General features: G+C 41.6%; 1 protein-coding gene across 1 annotated transcript in view; it reads right to left on the bottom strand.

Moving 5' to 3' along the window:
• Nucleotides 1-3439, bottom strand: part of GLDN (gliomedin) — a 62756-nt gene extending 59317 nt beyond the window's left edge. The window contains exon 1 of the mRNA XM_047739004.1: nucleotides 2903-3439. Coding sequence (XP_047594960.1) covers nucleotides 2903-3265 — 363 coding nt within the window. The 5' untranslated portion in view covers nucleotides 3266-3439. The remainder of the gene's footprint in view (nucleotides 1-2902) is intronic.
• Nucleotides 3440-26303: the final 22864 nt, after the last annotated feature.

Here is a 26303-nt window from a genome sequence, read left to right as displayed (position 1 = left end):
TAACAGGGTTGGGGAAGGTGTGACTTCAGCCATAAGGAGTGTGCACACTGATTTCCACACTGTATACTAAACAGTTCTCTAAGCAACTTTTCTAGTAGAGATGCCCATGAAAGAGCTTTCTTTTTCTTTTTCTTTTTTAAGATTCTGTATGTATTTATTTAAAGATTTTATTTATTTATTTGAGAGAGAGAGTGCACACAAGCAGTGGCAGAGGGAGAAGAAGAGGGAGAAGCAGGACTTGATCCCAGGACCCTGGGATCATGAGCTGAGCCAAAGGCAGATGCTTAGCTGAATTAGCCACCTAGGCAGGCCTGAAAGTACCCTTTAAAACATTGTTTCCTCATGTGAATAATTCTGTATTTTGAGGAAAAATACAGGGAGTAAAAATGAGAAAAATGTGCCAAGGTGAATGATGCTAGAATAAAGTAAAAGGCTTTCAGCAATAAAATGGGTACCTCTGCTTGAAGCAGACAGAGGCCTCAAAGAGACGTGGTGGGAGCAAGATGCTCAATGTTGTTCACTGTCAGCAGGAAGGCTTGTCAATGTCCAGGCATGCCAGACTGCACCTCTAACAGTTAACTCAGGATTTCTGGTAGTGGGATCTAGGTATCAGTCATTTTGAAAGCTCCCTATGTGATTTCAGTGTGCAACCATCACTCTTGAACCATGCTGTTCAAAGTGAGGTCCTCAAAACGGCAACATTGATGTCAGTGGGAGCTTATGAGAAATGCAGACTCTCAAGCTGGAAATTAGATCTTGAGTCAGAATCTGCATTTGAACAAGATTGTCAAGGTATTCACCTGCTTATTACAGTAGAGAAGTAGTGATCTAGAGCTTTCTCAGAGTGGCACCTGGAATCACCTGTATCTAACTCACCGAGGGGCTGGGAAGGTAGGAGAATGGGGAATCGCATACTTACTAAGGAAGACAATTCTGGAGATGATCATTTTTTAAGTTCGAGGGTGGGACTGTGGAATCTGTGTTTCAGTGTGTTTCCAGGTGACCCCCTCGCCTACTGCTTGAGAACTTGAGAACAACCAGCAAGAAGACAGCTACTCTCTCCCAAGCGGCATGGAAATTCCCTCAAAGCATACCCATTACAATGGGGGATGAGCTGGTGATAACCTATAAATGCCTCTCAGCCCAACAAATGTGGTGTTTCTGCTCTCCGACCTCTAACAGAGCAGGTGGTGATAGTTAAATCTAGCTCTCAGATTGAGACAGAAATGGATCTCTGTTCTCTTGGGTTAGTGACTGAATAAGCTTTAATACACAAGCTTCTACCTTAAAAGCAGGATTAAAAATATAAAATGTTGATGCTCAGATGCATCCTTCTTGAAGGGTTTCAAAAAATCCTCAAAATGCATGGTAGAGAGTCAAGAGAAAGAGTTAATGCCCTGAAAGGAGATTTCTTCACTTTACAGAGGTCTTTTAAAATTTTTTTGCTTGGGGGCACCTGGGTGGCTCAGTCCTTAAGCGTCCGCCTTCACCTCAGGTCATGATCCCGGGGGTCCTGGGATCAAGCCCTGCATCGGGCTCCCTGCTTGGTGGGGAGCCTGTTTTTTCCTCTCCTGTTCCCCCTTGCTTGTGTTCCCTCTCTCGCTGTGTCTCTCTCTGTCAAATAAAAATAAATAAATAAATAAATATCAGATGTCTAATTTAAATTTTTTTTTAAATTATAACATGGATGAGAAAAAAAAAATGAAGCCACTAATGGAAAATTTGATCTCTCTCAAAAGATGTATTTGCAGTATCTAGTACTTCCATCATGTAGTTGTAAAAGCATTTCAACTCATATGAGATACTTAAAAGCTTTTCTGATGCAGAAGCTTTAAATGAGTTTATCTTCAAATCCCTAGGATTCCCAAGTATGGCTCACACTTGACTTGGGGTGCCAGAACTGAAATCTTTGTAGTTGTAAAATGAAATAAGACCAGTGCAGTCGTAATGGATAATGAAACAGAATTGGGAAAGGCCATGTGATCTAAATGTAATCGTTAGATAATTATTGAGTTAAAAATCAGCAAAAGCAAAGAAACTTCAAACTGGAAAAAAAAAGATTTTTGAGGTTTTGCTTTAAAGACATTAAGAGCAGAGTTTCTTAAACCTTTTAGGGGGAGTGCAAATCTAATGAAAATCTAATGAAAAGCCATGGACTCTACCCAGATGCACGGCCCCTAAATGCACACTGGTAATTTCTGGAGTTCTATAGACCTGCTGGAGCCCACATGAGAATCTCAGCTTTCACAGAGGATTCTAAGAAAATTTCTCCATTTTGATCTCTCCCATTTGGAACCGCTTTAGACCCAAGAGCAACTTTCTCAGCACCAAGGTTCCAGGCGACTGGTAAAATTAGGGCTGGTTGTTTTCCCTTCAACCAATCTCATGAGGCTGGTCCGAGGCCAGGTGAAAAGCCAGACCACTAGCTGAAGCCAGGTAAAGAACCCTTTTATTGAAGATGTCTATGCTCCCAGAAATGTCTTCCCTGTGCTCTCAGTGGGGGTTCCCTGCGCTCTCAGGGGGGCTCCAGCGAGTCTCACAGGCAAAGCCCAGGGCCGCTGTGGCTCCCTTCACCTCAGATGGTGAAAACTTTAATCCAGAGTTAGGAAGGAAAGCAGTCTCTCTTAAACACTGCCTGCACCCCTTGTTTACCTGCAGACCCAAAGATGTCAGAGGTGGAAGACAGCCCTTCACGCCCTCCCCCATTTAACAGAGGAGAAAACGGAAGGGCTAAGTTGCCTGCCGGGGTGACCTCCCCAGCCGGGCTCACACCCAGGGCCCTCTCTCACAGCACGTCGCCGTCTAGCCAGGGGAGCGAGCTCAGGGCGTCGGGGCCTCTCTCCCCACATTGCCCACCGCCCACCCTGGCGGAGGCGCCACGCGGAGCCGAGCCCCCGCCTACCGGCACCATGGAGTAGGTCATCATCATCAGCATGTCGTGGCTCTCGGCGCGGATGTGTGGCGCGGGCTCCCCGCTGTGGCTGCGCTTGTTGCGCGCGGCGCTGGCGGGGTCCGGGGGTGGCGCGGGCGCCCTTCGCCGCGTGCGACTCAACTCAGCCAGGAAGGAGCGCACCGCACTGTCCTCGCGCTGCTCCCGGCCGCGCTGAGCCTCCAGCGCCCGCACGGCTGCGCTCAGCCCGCGCCACTGACACAGCGCGAACACGGTGCCCGCAGCATTGAGCGCTGACAGCAGCGCCACCGCCGCCAGCGCGCCCCGCAGCCCCCAGCCGGAGCCCCCGCGGCCTCGCTCCGCGCCCCTGGCCATGCTCTGCGCACCTCGGGCCGGGCAGGGCTCGCCGCCCCCCACCGGGTAGCCTTTATACGCCGCGGGCAAGCCGTGGGCTGGTGGCAGCGCTGTGAGTCACGCTGCCCTTTGCCCGGGCTGGCGGGGCGGGTTGGGGACAGTAGTGGTGGCGCCTGAGCAGCCCGGAGGGACAGGCGGGGGAGAGGGGGATAGGAGCAAGTGGAGATGGCCGGCGCGGGGAAGAGGTGGGCCGGGCTCTTGCTCCTGGTGCCTGGCCAAGAAAACGGGCAAACCCAGGTCTCCCTCCCTTTCTCACTGTCCTGCCTGTGGGCATTGTTGTGGCCCAGGCCCGCAGAGTGAGGGTCAGACTGAGGGGGAGAGCAGGAATTCTTAAGGCGCTAGAAGTCACTGAATTCCACTCCCTTCTCCCCACACGCTGACCTCTCTGGAGAAAAGGGTCAGCGTGCCTAGATGCCAAGATATATGCCCACTGTCCCTAGGTTTGCTGCTGGGCAGGGACCCAGGCTGCCCATCACGTGGCCACTGAAGACCCCATGAGATCTTTCTGAGGAAGGGGATGGAGAGAGACAAGGAGACAGTGGGCATTGGAGGGTTAAAAAGGCCACCCATCAGAATGAGAAAAGCCCTGTTCTGCCTGAGAAGGAGTCCTCTGTGAAGGAGATTTCTAGGATGTGACAGGCCAAGAACTCTGACATGAGATCCATATCTAGGAAACAGCAGGGTGAGGAGAAAAAAAAACTCCAGGGTGGAAATCAGGAGACCTGATTCTAACCCCATTCTGCTACTACTCAACTGAAGGGCTTTGTGCATGTCCCAACACCACTCTGAATTGATTCTGAGGTGCTTTCTGGCTGAAGAGTTGGGACCCTGGCTAGGCTCTTTCTGGACCTTACTTAGCCTGCCTTGCTTGAGGGGACAGTTGCCTCAAGCCTCCTAGTTACCCCTTCCTTTTCCTGTCAGCTCACATGCCTATACCTCAAGGATCACTATCCTTCAAATGCAGAGTCATGGCTCAATCTCCTCAGAGGACCTCTCCACCCCATTTCTCACCTTTCCCCAAATGGCTCTGCCTCCCTGCAGCCCCAGACCCCACAGGAGACCCTAGTGGTGTTGGAAGACCCCAATCAGAAGCCAAGATTTCTGTTTCCACAGCCCATTATTTCAAAGGAGGAGGTGGACCCCTGCCATCAGCCCGCTGAAGCTGTCACAGTTCTGTATCAAGGTCTGGATTCCCGAGTTTTTATTGGGACATTGACAAACTTTGCATATTCTTAGGAGAGTATCCGGGATCAGGAGGACTTAGGAAAGCATGGAGTTCCAAGTGGTTCATGAAGGACCTTAACTACAGGGACATGATGTCTGGGAGGGAATGGAGGTGATACAGACAAATCTGTCCAGTTTCTCCCAACTCAAACATACTGTGATCTATTTGAAGAACGCCATGTATCCTTAGATAAGGCTTAGGATGCCAGGCTTAAAACAATGGATAGAAGCCACAGAAAGAGCTGGGAATCAGGCTCAGTAAGATCTTCATTTAATTCACTAAAAGTTAATGAACTGTATGTCAGGCATAGTGATGGGCATTGGAGGTACAGAAATGAACTAGGCAAGCTGCTTGCAGTGTGAGCAGTTGGAGTCCCACAGAGCCTGCTGAGCTTCTCTTTATCCTAATGTTCATTATAGTTACTACTGCCTGACCATGTCCATGAGGAAGGGCACCACCAACAATAACAAGGTATACAGCTCCTGAGGTTAGGGGCCACATAGTGTTTGACCTTGTCTCCCCCAACACCAGGCACAGTCTTCGGCTTGAAATTGCCGTTCAATAATTCCCTATTGAACGAGTGAATGAACAAATGGCTGGATAGTGAACGTATGTCTGTGTAAGACGATGTGTGCCTAGTGGTAGTAAGGCTTAAGCACAAAACTCTACTCGTGCCACCGAACTGGAGCGACTTTCCTTGGAAGGCTGCCTATTCACTGGGGAGAGTAACCACAGCCTACACCACACGCCTTCAACCCCTCTGGTTGAGAGCCCATAGTCAGTAGGGGAGTGGTGTTCCAGTTCTATTTGGAACCAGCCAGGCTTTATCTGATGAGATCACGTGAAGATGCTACCCTTCTTGGGATGTAGGACTCGAGAAGTTTGTGGCATGGACTTTGGGCCGGCTGGGTGGAGTGCTTGGGATAATGCACTCAGAGAGAGCAGAGAGGCAGAAAGAGCAAAGGGAAGACAAGATTCCTCTTCCACTCACCACTTCTTCCAGTTCCTTCTTCAAGTCTTTCTGTGTAGGAATATAATATTTTATTGGAAAGGAGAAGGGTGGGGCAAGTTGTTATGGCCTACGAGGCAGGTGTCTTCACTCATCCATCCCCACAAGATGGCTGTATCCAAGCAACTGGCCTTGCTCTGTTCTCTTTTCCCTTTCTTCTCTGTCTTCTCTCTACACCCTCACTCCACCACAGTTCCATGCACTGACACGTCTCCTTCTCTGTCCTATCTCAGAGTTGTGCCCGTCTAAGGCCTAGCTCAGAACCCTGTCCCTGTCCCTCATCAAGCCTTGCCTTCCTGAATTCTGGAAGCCTCAGGGACTCGGAGCCTAGAAGCATGGGCTTTGGAATCAGATAGAACGAAGCTTGAAACTGCTTTTGAAGTTTACAACCTTGGGTATGTTACTCAGCTTTTCTAAGAAGAGGGTAATCATATCTATCTCCTAGCTTGTGAAGATTTAATGAGAATACACATTTAGAGCACTTGGCATAGAGTAAACGCTCAGTGGACATTAGTGCTATTGCCTATGGGGTGTCTGAACTTGCTGACACCCTTGCTGTGCTTTGGCCTGTTTACCAACATCTTAGTTCTTCTAGATCTTACTTCTTTTGTTGAGTTATAGTATGCTTAAGAAGGGGACCTCTCTTCACTGTGACACAGCAGGGGCTTATGCCAAATAAGAATATCAGATTAATAAATTGATTATCTAATTACCCTTCTTTTGGATGTTTTCTGTGGAATAGAACTTTTCAATGCATGGTAAACTTGGCCTCTTTTCTGAACATAGTGGCTTTGAGATTGGCTTTCTGGAGCCTTTCCATCTCTGGCTTCCTAAGCCTCCCATGACTCCTTTAGGGGTAGATACATCTGTGTAGACTGCCCTACCTAATATTTCTCAGGATGGGCTGGTACTTTTCGTAATACGTAATTCTAAAAAAAAAAAAGTTAGCTATTAATATGGCCTATTTTGTTGATACAGAGGTTCAAGATACAGTGAGGACACAGGGAGATATCTGACTTTCCTTTTCTGGAGACCAAAAAAGCCAAGAACATTCTGAGCTATCTTTACAATGAGAAGGAGCTTTTCCATTAAAAGACAGATGCTTCATTTTCAAAGGTTAAATAGAATGGTCCTTAAAAAAGGATTCCAGCTAGTAAACTTGTCCTGGAGAAAAATACCCAATTCAAGAATATATTCCAACTCTAAGTCCACAGCATTTCCTCATGGTGATGAAGTGAATAATTTTCATTTACTCTCAGGCCTGATCTTGGGGATTGTCATCCTCTGTGATGAGGTCGGCAGGTATGCTGGGACTCCTGATGGTGCTAGATGCTGCCTCCCCACCCTTCCTCCTTGCCAGGGATTAGGGAGAAAATCTCTGTAACAGTTGCCACCAAAATATATCTTGCGCCCAACCGCGTTGGGTTTTTAGCTCAACATTTCTACGTTTTAACCCCATGAAACTTCAAGCTCCACAAACAAAAAGAGTCAGAAATTTCTTTTCTTCGTTCATTCACTCATTCATTTATCCATTTATTCAACAAATTAGGTGCTTACTATCTGTCAGGAACTGTGCTAGGAACTAGAAATAGGATGGAGAGAAAAACCAGATACTATTCCTGTCTAAGTGGGGAGAAGGAATGTGTCAAGTAATTGTGTGAGGGTATAATTCTAAATGCGACAATGAGATAGAAGACCTGAAGGAAAGGAGTGCTGTTCTGTGAGATCTGATCACTGAGAAACCTGTCTTAGATGTGGAGTGTGGGGTCAGGGAAGGTCTCCCTGAAGAAGTGATGGTGGTTGAGCTGGAATCTGAAGATTAGCAGTAGTTAGCTAGGTGTGAGTGGGAGAGTTGTAGTCAGAGGGGACAGTACATGTGAGATCCTATGGCAGGAAGCACCATGGTTTATTTGAGGAACCATAAGAAGTCCAATGTGGCTATAGGAGAAAGACCATAGGGAGCAAAGAGGAAAGGGGAATGAAGTGAGGCTGGAGACTGAGTTAGGGGCCAGATTCTGTGGGTGAGAACTTGTAGGACTGGGGTCTTTATTGTAGGAGAAATAGGATGTTAGTTAAGGGTTTTAAGTGTATGTGTTGGGGTGGGAGGTTGGGTTGATAAATGACGGATTTTCATTTTCAAAGATTACCTTTTATTGGTAGGATTTGCAGTGGCTTCTGTCACTAAAGAAATCATCTCTGACCTCCACCAGGCTAAATCTCAGCCTTCAAACCCATCTTTCCAAATGAAATGAGAAGACATTTAGTTCTAGAAAATGCCATTTTCTCTTTCATGGCACATTAAAAAGTAGTTGAAAAATAGAACGATGACTAACATTTAGATAATTTGGCTAGTCATGACATTAGCTGGAGTTTTTGTATGATACCTAGCAGGTATTTACATTTTTTGAGAAGCCAGCCTTTGGTACCTCAAGGTGAGATCATCAAATCAAGCCATCTCTAGAATTGAGAGGAAGAATAGAAGATGTTGCTTCCCCTACAAGATTTTGGTCTAAGTTGGGGAAGTAACAACAGCTTTCCACCTGCCATAGGTGCAGTATCTGAGAGTTACCCAAGCATCGTTAGACACAGAGCTGTCCAAGGTTATACAGTAGTGCTATTTCAAATTCTCCCCCTACCCTATCTGTGTTTCATTTCCTTTGTTTGTGATAAACATGCCCCGCCCCACCCCACCCATCCTGCCCTCCCAGTGCATCATAGCCAATTATCACAGATGGGGTTCCCTGGAACAGATGCTGAGATGGAATTTGGGGTGCAAGATGTTTATTAGGGATCAGTATCTGTGAAGGAAATAGAGGAAGCAGGATTAGATAGAGGGAGAAGTCCAACTCAGTGCAGTCTTGCAAAGCCTCGGCCAACACTTTGGGGATTTCTGAGTCGAGTATTGTCCACTAGAGTGTCCCTTGTCAGGCCAGAATGGGCTTGGCTTTCACACCAGTCTTACCCAGTCACAGGGCAGATGTGGGCTGCTCCAGGAAGAGTGTGACCTTGGGCCAGTCGGCTCTCAAAGCAGAGGCATACCCTGCCCTCACTCCCTGCAGCTGGGCAGCAAGTCCTTCCTTGAAAGGGAAAGTGGGGCACATCTCCACGTCTACCATATCAACCACCTGATTAGTGTCAAAGACAGGTCTGCATTCCAAAGTTAGTGAACTTTAAGTTGTAATCCTATCAGACAGGGGAGAGAAGCCTTCTTTTTCACCTAGAGTTATAGCCGTTCAGTAAATTAAAAAGTGATTGTTTTCAGAAAAATGAAAATAGGAAGAAAAGCTCAACTAGTAGCTTTGAAATGACTGGATCCATGGAAGTAACTTAATACTGCAAAGCCCCACTTATGAAACTTGAGCCACTGTTTTTGAAAGGACAAAACAAAGCTTTACATGTGTAGGGCACTTCAGTTTTCAAAATACTTTCTCATGTCATTTGAGCCCCATAATCGGCTTGTGAAGTGAGCAGGGCAGGTCTTAGAACCATTTCACAGATGAGAAAGCAAGACTCGCGAAGGTTAAGTGACTTGCTCAAGATCATACTGTTGCAACCTCACCAGTATTCATCGAAAGTGGGAACTTTCTTGACCCAAATCTTGGGCCAGTCAGGAATGCTCAAGTTGATGGACAGGAAGTGGAAAAATAGAGCAGGGAAAGGATTCAAACTGATGAAATGGAAAAGGGCTTAGAGCATTTGTCTCCACGACTTCAAAACAAAGGCGGGGCAAGTCTGATTGCTAGAATATGTAAACAATGCAAGAGAAAGCAAGCCAGTCCCCAGTCTAGCATTTTATGGAGGGCTCAGGGAGAGCAGTGATGTCAGAACAATTTCCTGGAGACCAAGTAGGGGAACTGTCATCCCTGCATCTCAGAGATGGATATGGAACCTGAATGAAGGTGAATTTGGGGCTTGAGAAACCAAGACTTTTCCTCCTTGGGGTCAAAAGGCAGTGACAAGCAAAAGTAGATATGCCTCACCTCTTCAAAGTCTAAGTGAAAGGGACCAAAAGGGATTCCTGCCAATACCGAGTCTAGAGAGATGGCACTCCAGCTGCAGAACCAGGGGACTGGAGGACTATCCTCAGCCAGGGGGAATGCAGGTCAGACTACAGACCCTGAACCCAGATGACTTTCTTCTTCTTTTTAAGAGATGTGCATAACTGTGATAATAGGCTATATCTCTCCTACCCTTTCCTTCCTTTCTTTTCTTTCTCTTCCTTCCTTCCTTCCTTCCTTCCTTCCTTCCTTCCTTCCTTCCTTCCCTCCCTCCCTTCCTTCTTTCTTCTTTTGGTTTACAGTGTCACAAAGTTATTAGGAATGAATTATTCTTGTATATCATTTTACACGATCTCTTTTTAAAAAATATTTTATTATGGTAAGAATACTTACATGAGATCTACCCTCTCAACAAATTTTTAGGGTGCCTGGGTGGCTCAGTCTGTTAAGTGTCTGCCTTCAGCCAGGTCATGCTCCCAAGGTCCTGGGATGGGTCCCACATCAGGCTCCCTGCTCAGTGGGCTTTTCCCTCCCCCTTTGCTGCTCCCCCTGCTTGTGCTCTCTCACTCTCTCTGTTAAAGAAATAAAAATCTTTAAAGAAAAGTTTAGTTATATGATACAGTATTGTTGACTATAGGTATAATATTGTACTATAGATTTCTAAAACTTAACTCATCTTGCTTAACTAAAGCATTATGTCCTTTAATTAGTAACTCCCCATTTCCCCCTTAACCCTATTCCCTGACAGTCACTAATTCTGGTCTTTCAGTCTACAAATTTGACTATTTTAGATACCTCATATTAGTGAAATCATGTGGTATTTATCTTTTTGTGACTGTCCTACTTCCCTTAGCATAATGCCCTCAAAACTCATCCATATTGTCGCATATTGAAGAATTTCTTTTTTTTTTTCAAAGATTTTATTTATTTATTTGACAGAGAGATCACAAGCAGGCAGAGAGGCAGGCAGAGAGAGAGGAGGAAGCAGGCTCCCTGCTGAGCAGAGAGCCGATGCGGGGCTCGATTCCAGGACTCTGAGATCATGACCTGAGCCGAAGGCAGCGGCTTAACCCACTGAGCCACCCAGGCGCCCCAAAGAATTTCTTTTTTAAGGTTGAATAATATTCTATGGTATGCATGTGCCACAGTTTCTTTCTCCATCCATCAATGGATATTTAAGTTGTTTCCACATTTTGGCTATTGTGAATAGGGATGCTAACACCAGAATGCAGATATCTCTTCAGGATCCTGATTTCAGTTCTTTTGGATAAATACCCAGAGTGGGATTGCTGGATCATATGATAGTTCTATTTTAATTTTTTGAGGAATTTTCATACTGTTTCCCATAGCAGCTGCACCAATTTACAGTTCCATCAATAGTGTCCAGTTTCTCTGTATCTTCAACAACACTTGTCTTTTTTTTTTTTTTCTTGACAATGGCCATCTTGACAAGTGTGAGGGTAATATCTCAGTGGTTTTGACTTGCATTTCCCTGATGATTAGTGATGTTGAGCTTTTTTTCATTTATCTATTGGCCATTTGTATGTCTTCTTTCAGAATATACCTACTCAAGTTCTTAGCTGATTTTTTAATTGGGTCATTAGGGGTTTGTTTGTTGTTGGTACTGAGTTGTAAGGGGTTCCTTATATGTTTTGGAGATTAGCCCCTTTTCAGATACATGGTTTGAAAATATTTTCCCCATTTCCTATGTTGCCTTTTCACTCTGTTGACTGTTTCTTTTGCTGTGAAGAAGCTTTGTAGTTTGATGTAGTCTCACTTGTCTATTTTTTCCTGCCTCTCTGTTTTCACTTTTACTGCCCATGCTTTTGTGTCAGATCCATGAAATTATTACCAAGACCACTGTCATGAAGTTTTTCACTGTTTCTTCCAGGAGTTTTGCAGTTTCACATCTTACATTTAAGTCTTTAAGGCATTTTGAGTTGGTTATTGTGTCTGGCATAAGATAGGAATCCAGCTTCATTGTTCTGCATATTTACATCCAGTTTTCTCAGCACTGTATGTTGAAGAGATTATCATTTTCCCATTGTGTATTCTTGATACACTTGTCAAAAGATCAGTTAATCATATATGCATGGTTTTATTTCTGGGTGCTCTCTTTTGTTCCATTTGCCTATATGACTTTCTTCATGCCAGCATGAAGATTTTTCTAGCTTTGTAATGTATGTTGAAATCAGGAAATATGACTCCAGCTTTGTTCTTTCTTAAGGTTGATTTGGTTATTCATGGCCATTTGTTCTTCCATATGCATTTTAATTTTTTTTAAATTTATTTATTTGACAGAGAGCTAGAGAGAGAGCACAAGTAAGCAGAGAGGCAGGGAGAGGGGGGAGAGAGAGAAGCAGGCTCTCCGCTGAGCAGGGAGCCCAATGCGGGGCTCGATCCCAGGACCCTGGAATCATGACCCGAGCCGAAGGCAGCCGCTTAACCAACTGAGCCACCCGGGCGCCCCTCCATATGCATTTTAGAATTGTTTTTTGCCTTTCTGTAAAAACTATCATTGGGATTTTAATAGAGATTGCTTGGAATCTGTAGGTAACTTTGTATAGTATGGACATTTTCAACAATATTAAGTCTTCAAATCCATGACCTTGCAATGTCTTTCTGTGTTTGTATTTTCTTCTATTTCTTTTATCAGTGTTTTGTAGTTTCCAGTATAGAAGTCTTTTACCTCCTTAGTTCAGTTTATTCCCAAGTACTTTATTCTTTTTGGCACTATTATAAATGGGATTGTTTTACTGCTTCTTTTTCAGAAAGTTTGCTGTTAGTATACAGAAATGCAACTGATTTTCACATGTTGATTTTGTATTTTGCAACTTTACTGAGTTATTTTATTACTCTAACAGGTTTTCATGTAGTCTTTAGTGTTTTTTATATAAATACAATCATGTTGTCTACAAATAAGCATGGTAATACTTCTTCCTTTCTGATGTAGATGACTCATATTTATTTTTCTTACCTATTTGTTCTAGCTAGTACTTCCAATACCATATTGAATAGAAGTAGTGAAAGTGAGCATCCTTGCCTTGCTCTTGATCATAGAGGAAAAGCTTTTAGTTCTTCACCATTGAGTCTGATATTAACTGTGGGCTTTTCATATATGGCCTTTATTATATTGAGTAATTTCCTTCTATTCCTAATTTGGTGAGAGTTTTTATCATGAAATGGTGTTGAATTTTGTCAAAACCATTTTTGCATCTGGATACAATCATGTGATTTTTACCCTTTATTCTGTTAATATGATGTATCCCATTAATTTATTTTCATATGTTGAAATATGAAATTTCATATTTGCATCCTTGTATCCCAGGGATTAAATTCTACTTGGTTTTGGTGTATGATCTTCTAAATATGCTATTAGATTAAATTTGCTAGTATTTCACTGAAGGTTTTTGCATCTATATTCATCAGGGATGCTGTTTCCTTTTTCTGTACGTAGTGTCTTTGCTTTTGGTATGAGGGTTATGCTGGCCTCATAAAACGAGTGTGGAAGTATTCCTTTCTTTCCAATCTTTTGTAACAGTTTGAGGATTGGCATTAATTCTTTAAATATTTGGTAGAATTCACCAGTAAAGCCATCTGGTCCTCAGCTTTTGTTTATTAAGGGGTGTTTAATTACTGATTCAACCTGCATGCTAGTTATAGGTCTGTTTAGATTTCTTGTATCTTTCTTGTTCCATCTTGGTAGCTTGTATGTTTCTAGGAATGTATCCATTTCTTCTAGGTTACCCAATTTGTTGTTGTATGATTGTTTATAGTAGGCTGTTATGATCCTTTATATTTCTGTGGCATCAGTGGTAATGTCTCCTTTTTCATTACTGATTTTATTTATTAAATAATAAATTTATAATAAGTATATAAATATATTTTAGAAATATAAATATAATTTAAATATATATTATATAAAATATATCATATTTTATAATATAAAAATTAATTATAATTAATAATAATAAATTGTTAAAAATGTAAAAAGATATATAAAATATAAAAAGATATAAATAAATTTATTATATTTATATCATATAATTATATATTATATAATTTATAATACATTTATCTCTTTTTTCCTTATTCTAAGGGTTAATCAATTTTGTTTATCCTTTGAAAAAAAAAACCTCTTATTTTCATTTTTTAATTATTAATTTCCTATCCTCTATTTCATTGATTTCTGCCCCAATCTTTGTTATTTCCTCCCTTTTCCAAATTTTTGGCTTAGTTCTTTTTCTAGCTCCTTGAGGTGTAAAGTTAGATTGAGATCTTTATTATTTTTTATTCCTTCTTTTTAATCTCAATAAATTTCCTTTTTAGAACTGCTTTTGCTATATCCCATAAATCTTGATATGTCATGGTTTTGTTGTTGTTTGTTTGACCTGAGGTATTTTCTAATTTCCTTTTGATTTCTTCTTTGAACTAATTTTTGTCCAAGAGTATGTTGTTTAATTTCCACATATCTGTGAATTTCTCAGTATTCTTTCTGGTATTGATTTCTAGATTCATTTCCGAAAAGGTATGTGGTATGATTTCAGTCTTCTTAAATTTATTATGACTTGTTTTGTCACCTAAAATGTGATCTATCCTAGAGAAAATTCCATGTGTATTTGAGAAGAATGTGTGTTTCTCTGCTGTTGGTTAGAATATTTTGAGTATGAGGGGTGCCTGGGTGACTCAGTGGGTTAAAGCCTCTGCCTTCAGCTCAGTCATGATCCCAGGGTCCTGGGATTGAGCCCCGCATCGGGCTCTCTGCTCAGCAGGGAGCCTGTTTCCCCCTCTCTCTCTGCCTGCCTCTCTGCCTACTTGTGATCTCTCTCTGTGTGTGAAATAAATAAAAAATCTTAAAAAAACAAAAAGGAATATTTTGTATATGCCTCTTAGGTCCATTTGATCTATAGTGTTGTTCCAATCCTGTGTTTCCTTATTGGTATTCTGTCTGAATGTTCTATCCATTATTAAAAGTGAAGTATGGAAGTCTCCTACTATTATTGTATTGCTATATATGTCTTCCTTTGGTTCTGTCAATGTTTGCTTTATATATTGTGGTGCTCTGATATTGGGTGCATATATATTTATAATTGTTATACCTTCCTAGTAAATTGACCCTTTTATCTTTATTTGTCTCTTCTTTGCCTCTGTGATAGTTTTTTACTTCATTTTTATGTGTTTATTTTGTGTGGTATATCTATAGCCACCTGTGCTCTCTCGGTTACCATATATGGACTATCTTTTTCCATCTTCACTTTTAGCCCATGTGTGTCTTTAAATCTAAATTGAATTACTTAGGGGCGCCTGGGTGACTCAGTGGGTTAAAGCCACTCCTTTCGGCTCAGGTCATGAACCCAGGGTCCTGGGATCGAGCCCCGCATCGGGCTCTCTGCTCAGCAGGAGGCCTGCTTCTCTTCCTCTCTTTCTCTGCCTGCCTCTCTGCCTACTTGTGATCTCTGTCTGTCAAATAAATAAATAAAAATCTTAAAAAAAATAAATTGAGTTACTTATAGATAGCATATTGTTGGGTCTTGTTTTCTTATCTATCCTGCCACTCCATCACTCTATCTCTTTTGATTGGGAAATTTAATCCATTTACATTTATTTATTTATTTGTTTATTTTTAAGATTTTATTTATTTGACAGACAGAGATCACAAGTAGGAAGAGAGGCAGGCAGAGAGAAGGGGGGAAGCATGCTCCACACTGAGCAGAGAGCCCGATGTTGGGCTCGATCCCAGGATCCTGGGATCATGACCTGAGCTGAAGGCAGAGGCTTCACTGAGCCACACAGGTGCCCCAAATCCATTTACATTTAAATTATTTGTAGGCATGGATTTATTATTGCCGTTTTGTTATTTTTTGTTGATCTTGTAATTTTGTTGTCTGTCTTCCTCTCTTGCTATCTTATTTTGTGTTTTGTTGATTTTTTGGTACTGATATTTTTAAAATTCTTATTTCCTTTTTTTGGTGTAACTTGTATAGATATTCTTGGTGTTAATGGTTACTTCGGGGCTTACATAAAATATCTCATAGTTAAAAGCCTATTTTAAGCTCATAAAAGTAGTCTATTTTAAGCTGTTTAATCACATATAAAAACTCTACACTATAACTTCTCACATATTTTGTTGTTGTATGACAACACAATATCTATTCATATTGTCTCTCTTTTAATATATTTTAGATAGTTATTTTTAGTATTTTTGTTTTTTTATACTAGAATTAAAACTATTTTACCCACTACCATTATAGTAACACAGTATTCTGTATCTGTGTATATATTCATCTTTACCAACACATTTTATACTTTCTTATGCTATCTTTAGTATTTCTTGTAAGGAGGTCTAACGGTGATGAACTCCCTTTACCTTTTGTTTGTCTGGAAAGTTTTTATCTCTCCTTCATTTTTGAAAGGCAGTTTTGCCAGGTACAGTACGCTTGGTTGGCTGTTTTCTCCTTTGAACACTTGGGATTTATCCTACCATTCCCTTCTGGCCTGCAAGATTTCTGCTGAGAAATTGCTGATAGTCTTATGATGGTTCCCTTGTATAAGGCAATTTGCTTCTCTCTTGCTGTTTTTAGAATTCTCTTTTTGTCTTTGAATTGACAGTTTGAGTATAATGTATTTCAGTGTGAAACTTTCTTGTTTCACATTTTTGGGTATTTTTTGGGCTTCTTGGATTTGGATGTCTATTTCCTTACAAAGAGTTGAGGAGAAATATTCAGCCATTATTTCTTTGAATAAGCTTTTTGGTCCTTTCTTTCTCTTTTCTCCTTCTGGAATTCCTACAATGTATATATTGGCCTGTTTGGTGATATTTCATAAGTCCCTTACGCTTTCTACACTCTTTTTTTTTTTCCTTTTTTGCACCTCTGACTGAATTATTTTCAATGACTTATCTCTTAATTCACTGATTCTTTCTTCTGTTGCTCTAGTCTGTTATTGAACCACCTCTAGTGAATTTTTAATTTTAGCTATTGTGTTCTTCAGATTCAGATTTCTATTTGGGACTTTTAAAATATTTTCTATTTCTTTATTGAAATTATTACTTCCTTCATGTTCTCTTAACCTCAGTGTGCACCTTTATGACAGTTATTTTGAATTCTCTGTTAGGTATATCATATACCTCTATTTCATTAGGGTTGTTTTATTAAGATTTATTGTGTGCCTTTATGATATCTTTATCTGATTCTTCATTTTCCTGGACTCTGTGTTGGTGTCTGTGTATTAGACAAAACAGCCACCTCTCATAGTCTTCACAGACTGGCTGTGTACAGGAGAAGACCTCCCATCAATCGGGCTGGCCAGAAGTTCTAGGGGCTTTTCAATATTTTGTGTTAAACCAAAATGTGTTAAACTAAAAGCTCCTAGATGTCTGGAGTATGCTGGATTCTATCTGGGACAAGTGAGATTGAAGCCAGTTCCCTGGATGGGACCCAGAAAAGTTGGATCACTGGGCACTCTGTCCAACTTTTCCTTCCCTAGGCACAATTGGAAACCTCTGTCTATCTATCTATCTATCTCTCCATTCATCCATCTATATCTATCTATCTCTGCTTGCTCTGTGCTGAACAAGGAAAGGGTAGTATGATGACTGCCAACCCAAATCTTGATTCTGTTCTCACTAGCCCCCAGGCAGATAGAATATGTCAGGTCACATCAGCACTCCAAGACAGGCAAGTCAGAACTAGTCCTTTGGGAAACTCCCAGAAAAGTGATGTTGGAAGCCTGGACCAACTCTTTACCTCACCAGGGAGAAGCAGGCAGCTGTGCTTTTGCCTGCTTGCTCTGTGCTGTGCAGAGGGGAGGAGTCATGGCATTTACCAGTCCAAGTCACTGTCTCTGTTCTCCCCTGGGTGGCTAGACTGTGTTGGACCCATAAGAGTGCCGAGCCTGGCAAGACAGAAGCCAGTTCTTGGGGAGCGCTTTTGGAAAAAGGGGGCTACTAGATGCATGAATCAACTCTTTCCCTCCCCTGTGAAAACCTGGGACCTGGCGAGTCTCTTCCTGATCATATGGTACTGCGCTAAGGGTAGGAATTCTGGCAAAATTGTGTCCCGAATTTCCCTCCTGGCTTCAGTGAATCTGGTTTCATGTTTGCCTGAGGTACAAAAACCTTTCAATTAATTTCTGAATTTCTCACAAAAGGAATTTGTCTGTGAATTGCTGCTAAATCAATGTATTTATGGAGAATGAAGGTCTTCCTACTGTGCTATCTTGCTCATGTCACTTTGAGATAACTTCTTGAATGGGACCTGTGTTGCTTTCTTAAAGCTGTGCATGTAAGCACCTAGTCTCCAAACTTCCCCTTCTTCTGTGATCAGAAGAAGGCCCCAGCATCTGGGTACTGGTAGCTATCCTGGCAAAGAGACTCAGCTAATTGAGAAGAAGGGAAATTATATAGGTGTACTATGTTCTACCTCTACTCTCAAGACTGGGCAATGTGAGAAAACTGGAGGATGAGAGTCATCCTCCTGGCATCTTGACTGGGTGAGTACCTGCCCACCACTTGTGGGTCTGCCCCATCTTAAAGCACCTCAGTGACTGGCACTGAGCCCTGAGAGCAGACAAAAGAAACTACTATAATACCTAAGGAGCCCAGCAATACTCTTAGGAAAGAGACTTGCGTAAATGTCCATCAACAGACGAATGGATAAAGAAGATGTGGTATATATACACAATGGAATACTATGCAGCCATCAAAAGAAATGAAATCTTGCCATTTGCGACGACGTGGATGGAACTAGAGGGTATCATGCTTAGCGAAATAAGTCAATCGGAGAAAGACAACTATCATATGATCTCCCTGATATGAGGGAGAGGAGATGCAACATGGGGGGTTGAGGGGGTAGGAGAAGAGTAAATGAAACAAGATGGGATTGGGAGGGAGACAAACCATAAGTGACTCTTAATCTCACAAAACAAACTGAGGGTTGATGGGGGGAGGGGGTTGGGAGAGGGGGGTGGGGTTATGGATATTGGGGAGGGTATGTGCTATGGTGAGTGCTGTGAAGTGTGTAAACCTGGCGAATCGCAGACCTGTACCCCTGGGGATAAAAATATATGTTTATAAAGCTGTAAAAAAAAAAAAAAAAGAAAAAAGAAAAAAGAAAGGATGAATACCCAAGTTTTGTAGCAACATGGACGGGACTGGAAGAGATTATGCTGAGTGAAATAAGTCAAGCAGAGAGAGTCAATTATCATATGGTTTCACTTATTTGTGGAGCATACCAAATAGCATGGAGGACAAGGGGAGATGGAGAGGAGAAGGGAGTTGAGGGAAATTGGAAGGGGAGGTGAACCATGAGAGACTATGGACTCTGAAAAACGACCTGAGAATTTTGAAGGGGTGGGGGGTGGGAGGTTGGGGGCACCAGGTGGTGGGTATTGTAGAGGGCACGGATTGCATGGAGCACTGGGTGTGGTGCAAAAATAATGAATACTGTTATGCTGAAAAAATAAAAAAAAAATTAAAAAAAAATAATGAATACTGTTATGCTGAAAAAAAATTTAAAAAAAAACCACTAAAGGACAATAATAAACTTTAAAAATAGTAAGAACATTAGGATGTAAAGATTCTTGTAGAGTACAAAAAACTTTCTGAAGCCAAAAGATAAGATCTGCACACAAGTTAAGTAGATGGAAAAGAGAGAGAACATTTCAATAGTAGAAAATAAATTCCCTAAGCTAAAAAAAAGCCCCAAGACTGCTGATTAGAAGGTTTTGGCAAGTTCTGGACAAGACAAGTGAGTCAGCTTGGTAAATTCCTGAAGTCTAAGGATAAAAAGAAATGTTACAATCATCCAGAAAGAAAGTACAAGTTACTGACAGAGGAAAAAGGATCATGGGGAAATCAACTTTCTCTTCAACCCTTGAAACAGAGAGTATTGCGGTGAATCATGTGAAGATCACTGAGAAAAAAATAGTGCATACCAAGAATCCTGTAGCAAGACATTGTTCCCCTGTCAGAGTGAAAGAAATGTATTTGAGGATATGCAAAGATTCAAAGGACATGTCACCCACATCTTCCATCAGAGAAAAAGATATTAATAAAGGATCTAACCAAACAATAATTGAATCTGTATAAAGGCATCAAGATGGATGGAGGATAAAAAGAAAAAAAAAATAGTGATGAGAAAGAACCCTTACAATATATAACTAGTCACATTTGTATGGATAATAATAGACTGTTTAAGGATGTGTAATAGATGTACTCAAAATAGAAGAGACATATTTCAAGGGAAATGTTAATAATAGCCTGGAACTGAAAGTACTAAAGGAGAAAGAGGGGAAGGAAAACTTTCCCACACGTCTCATGTTGGTGTGAGAGTGGGAAGTGAAAGCATTCTAAAGGATTCATCCTTCAGGGGGAGAAGAACAGCAGGAGAATAGAGTTTAGGGGAAATAGTTGGAGTCTTATCTTCATGCAATGGAATAAAAATATGGGTCTGACCATAAGTCACAAAAAGGAGAAAAAAACTGATATTATGGAAAAAGTAGAGATCCCAGATTAACAAGGAACATTAAAAAATTGAGTAACAACTAATTTGTACAAGAAAATGGGGGGGGATGAAATAAGCAATAAATAAAATAGAAGAAACAGGACACTGATGACTTGTTTGCTGAATGCAGTGCATACTATTCAGTATGAAGGTCAACCTCACTTTACCTCTCTGCAACCTTTGGTGTTTTTCCTCACTCCCTCCTTCTTGGCATTCCTTCCTGTCCTGGCTTCCACATTATTTTCTTTCGGGTTTCTTTCTACTTTTCTGGCAATTCCTTCTTAGCCTCCTTCAGCTGTTCTTTAACCCCTCTTCACCTTGATTGCTAGTGTTTTCCAGGATTTTGCCCTATTTCCTCTCTATACAGACTCTCCCTTGGTGATTTAGCTCACTTCCAAAACTGCTGACCACCACCTACCATGGATGACTCCCAAACTCTATCTGCAGCCCAGGACTCTCTCCTGAATTATGGACCCACAGGGCCAACTACTAATGGAGGGAATCCATTTGGAGACCCACAGGGACCTCAAACTCAACCTGTCCTGTATTCCCAAAGAATAAAATAAAACAAAAACCCTTATGAAGTCAACAGAAGAAAGTACCTTATCACTTTTTTTATTGCTTTATTAGTTATAGCAAGATTTTTTCATGTTTTACTGATTAGTTATGTGTGTGTATATGCAAATCCTTTCTCTGCTTGATATTCTGCATACCCCTTCCTTTCTCCCTGACTTGTGCCTTAATTTCGGTCCCCATCACACCTCCACCAAATTACTGCAACACTTTCCTGAGTATTGCTCCTGCTCTTGGTCTGCTAGTTTATGCAACCAGACTCTTTTCTTTAGTCTGAGTGATACATTTATTATACAAATCTGATCGGCCACTCTCCTGCTTAAAATATTTCAATGGCTTCTTACTGCCTTTTGAGTGAAAACCAAGCAACCTATCATGACCCACACAGGGCATCCCACAATCCAACCCCTGCCTGCTCTCTCTAGCCTAGTTCTCCTCACTCCACACCTGTACCTTATATCCTTTCTTCTACCTTGGCTTAAGGTGATTATGGAGGTTGACAGGATGAATTGGCAAGGTGGAGACCTAGGAGATCTGACGTTGTGGTACCAGTCTGAATGCTAGCAGCCTTGAGACTCAGAAAGAGCCCATGTTTCAGTCTGAGTCAGAAGGCAGGAGAAAGCTGATGTCCCAGTTTAAGGCAGTCTAAGGAATTCTCTTACTCTCTTACTCTAGGAGATTCAGCCTTTTTGTTCTATTCAGATCTTCAACTAATTAGGTGAGGACCACCCACATTAGATGGTGCAATCTCCTTTACTCAGTCTATAAATTTAAGTGTTAATCCCCTCCAAAAACACACTCACAGAAATACTCAAGAATAATGTTTGACCAAATATCTGGGCACCCTATAGCTCATAGGTTGACACATAAAATTTCTTTAAAGATTTTATGTATTTGAGAGAGAGACAGAGAGAACACTAGTGGGGGGAGGGACAGAGGGAGAAGAAGAGGGACAAACAGACTCCCCACTGAGCAGGGGAGCCTGATGCAGGGCTCTAACCTCAGGACCCCAAGATCATGACCTGAGCAGAAGTCAGACCCCAAATGATTGAGCCAGCTGGTGCCCCATCACATTAAATTAACCACTTCAGGAGGCAACAGGGTGAGCAGGTGATCCTTACCGCCAGCTGTTAGAGAAGACACATACCTTATCTCTCTCTCTCTCTCAGACACACACACACACACACACACACACACACACACACACACACACCCTTGCCCTCTAATCTAGGCTTCCCAGAAAGGATAGTTTCACTCTCTAAGAGGAATTTTGGGATTTTATGGAAGCATTTGTCGCAATCACAGTTTGTTACAATGATGGGGGGCTGTCAATGGATGGGGTGTCAGATGTTCTGCCATGATCAGGACAGTCTATACCACAAGGTACTGTCAACATGACTTTCAAATGTCCCACTAGATGTTTGTCCATGAAAACCCTGTTTGTAATTATATGGATCTAGCATCCAACTCCATTTTACATATAAACATGAAGGATTTTTTTTTTTTTCAGTTTTGACAGGAACTGAATTTTTCTAGGAATGCAAAATTGAGTGAAGGTGGCATATTTTGTTTAGGACTTTATGTAGTGTTGTTCCCCAGTATTCCCATGATTCTGGAAAACCATATAATGAATAGCAAAGCCAATCAGCATTTGAGTGACCCTTAAAATACATGTGGATCTGTGCATTTATATATTGCCTTCATGGTGATTCTGCCCAGAGGAGCAGACATCTAACTACTCATTAGGTGGTCCAGTGTAACTATGTACATTTTTTTTTCAGGTACCAAAATACTTAATGTTTTACTATAAAATTACATTTCTTTGGTCTTTCATTATAACAGTGAGTGCATTGTTAATAATTTTTAAAATTATGGATTTTGGAGGGAAAATTCTTTGTGTAGGCAGATTGTGTTATTTATGGTTTTCATTTGAGCATAACAGAGGGAGAGTTACAAATTATTTGTTATAAAAAGAGGCATTAGGTTTAGTATGGCTGAAAGCCACTATTCTAAATGAACCAGTACCTCTGAAGAGATGCTCATCTACCTGTCAGGCCCAAGCTGGCTCTAAGGGGTCTGTGTGTGGTGAGGAGGCTAGGTCCCCAATAATCTTATCTTCCATCATCAGAAATTAATGAGTCCTGGGGCACCTGGCTGGCTCTATCAGTGGAACGTGTGACTCTTAATCTCAGGGTTGTGGGCTCGAGGCCCACGCTGGGTATAGAGATTACTTAAAAAATAAAATCTTAAAAAAAAAAAGAGGGGAGTCTGGGTGGCTCAGTGGGTTGAGCCTCTGCCTTTGGCTTGGGTCATGATCTTAGGGTCCTGGGATCGATCCACGCATTGGGCTCTCTGCTCGGCGGGGAGTCTGCTTCCCTCTTTTCCCCCATCTCTCTGCTTGCCTCTGTGCCTGTTTGTGTTCTTTCTCTCTCTGTCAAATGAATGAATAAAATCTTTAAAAAAAAAAAAAAAGAAATTAGCAAGTCCCTAAGCAACTGGCTAACGTTACTGAGGGTCAATGAGATATTTCTTTGTTCAGTCAAGGGCTGGAAAGATCAAGAGGGCTTTGTGTCTACCTTCCAGGGACTTACAGGTCCTGGATCAGGTCCACCTTGAGGAAGCTCTCTCCCCTCTCTGTTCTGCCTACATGAGCTCCACCTAAAATTCTTTTCATGAGCTCATTTCTTATCTCCTCAAATGGACTGTAAATTCCTTAAGAAGAGAGACTGATGTGTCCCATGTCCTGAGGCGCTCATTATGAATGTTGAATGAATGAATGAACAAATTAGTGAATGAATGGATGAATGAATAAATGAGTGCATGATTTGGGAGAGTCCAACAGATAGCTCTACCAATACAATACCAATATCTTTGGAACTCTAATAGGGGAGACTGTTTTGTCCTTTATACCTAGCCAGCTGGCCAGCTGAACTCCCAGTGATGTCTTGGGCTATAATCAGGAATTTAATTAGGCCTGGCACCTGATTCTGGAAGAAAAGAAGAACAAAGATGAGTACAAGCAAGGAGAGAGCTAAGCTGTTAACAAACCTGACATATGGTGCCATGTATCACCCACTGGCTTTCATTTAGGGCTGGCCTAAGTCCCAAGTTACTTTACTTCTAAATAGTAGATAGGTTTATTCTCTTTCCTTATGTTAATTAAGACCTTTTATTGACTACCTGAAACCAAAAGTATGTGATACTTTTGGATGTTTAGGGGTATATACAAAATAGGTACAGAGGTAGCCAGTAGAGGTAATACAGTTCTGGATAGGAGTTCAAAATCCGGGGCTTGATCCCTGACGCTTTCCACCAACTAAATGCATGGCAATGGACAAGCCAGTTGATATTTTCAGGTTGAAAACTTCTACAAATCAACAAAATGCAGTAAGTGGCTATTTAAGTGAATTACACCATGAGTCATTGGCGAGGTACATGTACCATGAAGCTAAAGATGCTCACATTTTCAGGCCCCTCATTTCACAATCACCTATTCCTAAGGCCCTGTGCCTTATTTTGTCAAGATGATATTATTACCCTAAACCTGGGTCTCCAATTAAGATTTCTTCCAGGTTCAAAATTCTGTATTTTTGGCCAACGGGCTTGAGGAAGGGCATTTTCTTCTCCAGTTTTTTTGCCTGTTATTTCTGAGTGTCAAGGACAGTGCTATGTCAAAGGTACATTGTTACTTTCTTTAGGTACTAGGCATGATATTGGACAATTCCTATTAAGAAAATAAAGCCACTGAGTGAAAGTCTGGATCTGTGGGATTTACTAGTAAAATATTTAAACTCGAGGGGCACATGGGTGGCTCACTGGGTTAAGCCTCTGCCTTCTGCTTGGGTCATGATCTTAGGGTCCTGGGATTGAGCCCTGCATTGGGCTCTCTGCTCAGCAGGGAGACTGCTTCCCCCCCTCTCTCCGGCTGCCTCTCTGCATACTTGTGATCTCTGTCAAATAAATAAATAAATAAATAAATAAATAAATAAATAAAATCTTTAAAAAAAATACTTAAACTCGAGCCTCATTTTATATTTTATTATACTTGAGAATTCTACCAGCAAAATTCCTTGACTGTAAGGTCCATGTTGTGTTCCTATTAATTTTGCTCAAGTCTCATTTCTTGTTGTCCGGGAGACCCAACATTTGACTTAAATTATTGCAGAGGCACTTCTCTTTCTCCACTTTCCTGGAAGAGCTTTGACCCTGGTCTCTTGGAAGCCATGGCTGGGAAGTATGGGGGAACTATGAATTGAGCTGACGGAGTTCAGTAAAACAGGTGTTTACTGTGTGGCAGCCTGATTCAGACACCTATGCTAATCGAACTGGGAAAAGTAGGGCGTGCTCAGGAAGTCTCTTCCATTACTTGCCGGGTGAGTATGAGGTGCAAGCCCCAAGGTTAAGTGTCCCACTGTTAGCCCAAGAGCACAGAGCAGAGAGGGCAGATGGAGGAGGAGGTGAAAATCTTCAGGGTCAAAGTCCTTAAAATGGAAGCTTTCTTTTCTGTCTCCTCAGTCTTCACAACCACTTGCCCTGCCAGCAACAAGCACCCACAGGGCCTCTACTTCTCAGGGGCTTTCCAGAACAACTTTAAGGGCCTTGCCCAGGAGCAACCTGCTTTGGGCACTCACCCCAATAAGCAGAGTTGATGTGGGCACAGGAATTCTCTTAATTAGTTTGTTTTTCTTATTACTGGCATTTTATTCATTTTCCTGGAGCGGGCAGCAAGAACTCTTTCGTTTATTCTTCCTGGTGATTGCCACCAAAAATGAGGTTACAGTTCCACTTTTGCCTTCAATTTGTGTCAAACACAAGCCCCAGCATTTTGTTATTGTTTTTGTCTTTAACCTTGTTTTCCCAAAATAGAATTTCTTCTTCCTTGGTATTATGACCCAGTGGGAGCTCCACAGCGGACAGTAAAAACTCCAGATCAGTGGATGGCTTAAGTGGAGTTCTAGTTCGCATTCATTCTCCCTGTCTGAAATTTGCATTTCCACTTATGCTTTTTCCCATTTGAATTTCATTTCCATCTATTTGTTTGCTAGTTGAATTTAGATTGGTGTTTAGTTTTGAACCATCTTTGAATTTGTCTTTTTATTTTTTTTGGCTCGCAATTATCTTTTAGTTTATACTATTTTACTGCTGTTATGTTCTCAGCCATCCACGAAGTGGATTAGAAGAACTGTGTTCTAATTCAGCTCTGATCAGCGTGTGACCTTGCTCCCCAGCATGCATTACCTAATTTCATCATACAGGGGCTTTGCAATGTTCTAGTGTCCTATGAATTGGCTTTGTTTTTATTCACTCTTATTTCTATGTCCATATTTTTAGACCAATTCCCAAACTTACTTGGGAATACACTGTTAACATATAAGCCTAATGGTAACCAGGAATAACTAAAATAATTCCCATCAAGTTAGGACTTTATAAATCTTAATCTTTGTCAGTAATGAGAAATGTCTACATTTATTTATTTATTTATTTATTTTTTATAAATTTTTTTTAAACATATATTTTTATACCCAGGGATACAGGCCTGTGAATTGCCAGATTTACACATTTCACAGCACTCACCATAGCACATACCCTCCCCAATGTCCATAACCCCACCCCCCTCTCCCAAACCCCCTCCCCCCCATCAACCCTCAGTTTGTTTTGTGAGATTAAGAGTCACTTATGGTTTGTCTCCCTC

The sequence above is a fragment of the Lutra lutra genome, chromosome 7 (assembly GCF_902655055.1).
Source record: "Lutra lutra chromosome 7, mLutLut1.2, whole genome shotgun sequence".
Taxonomy (NCBI): Eukaryota; Metazoa; Chordata; class Mammalia; order Carnivora; family Mustelidae; genus Lutra; species Lutra lutra.
The sequence above is the reverse complement of the archived record's forward strand: the minus strand, read 5'-3'. Positions and strand labels throughout refer to the sequence as shown.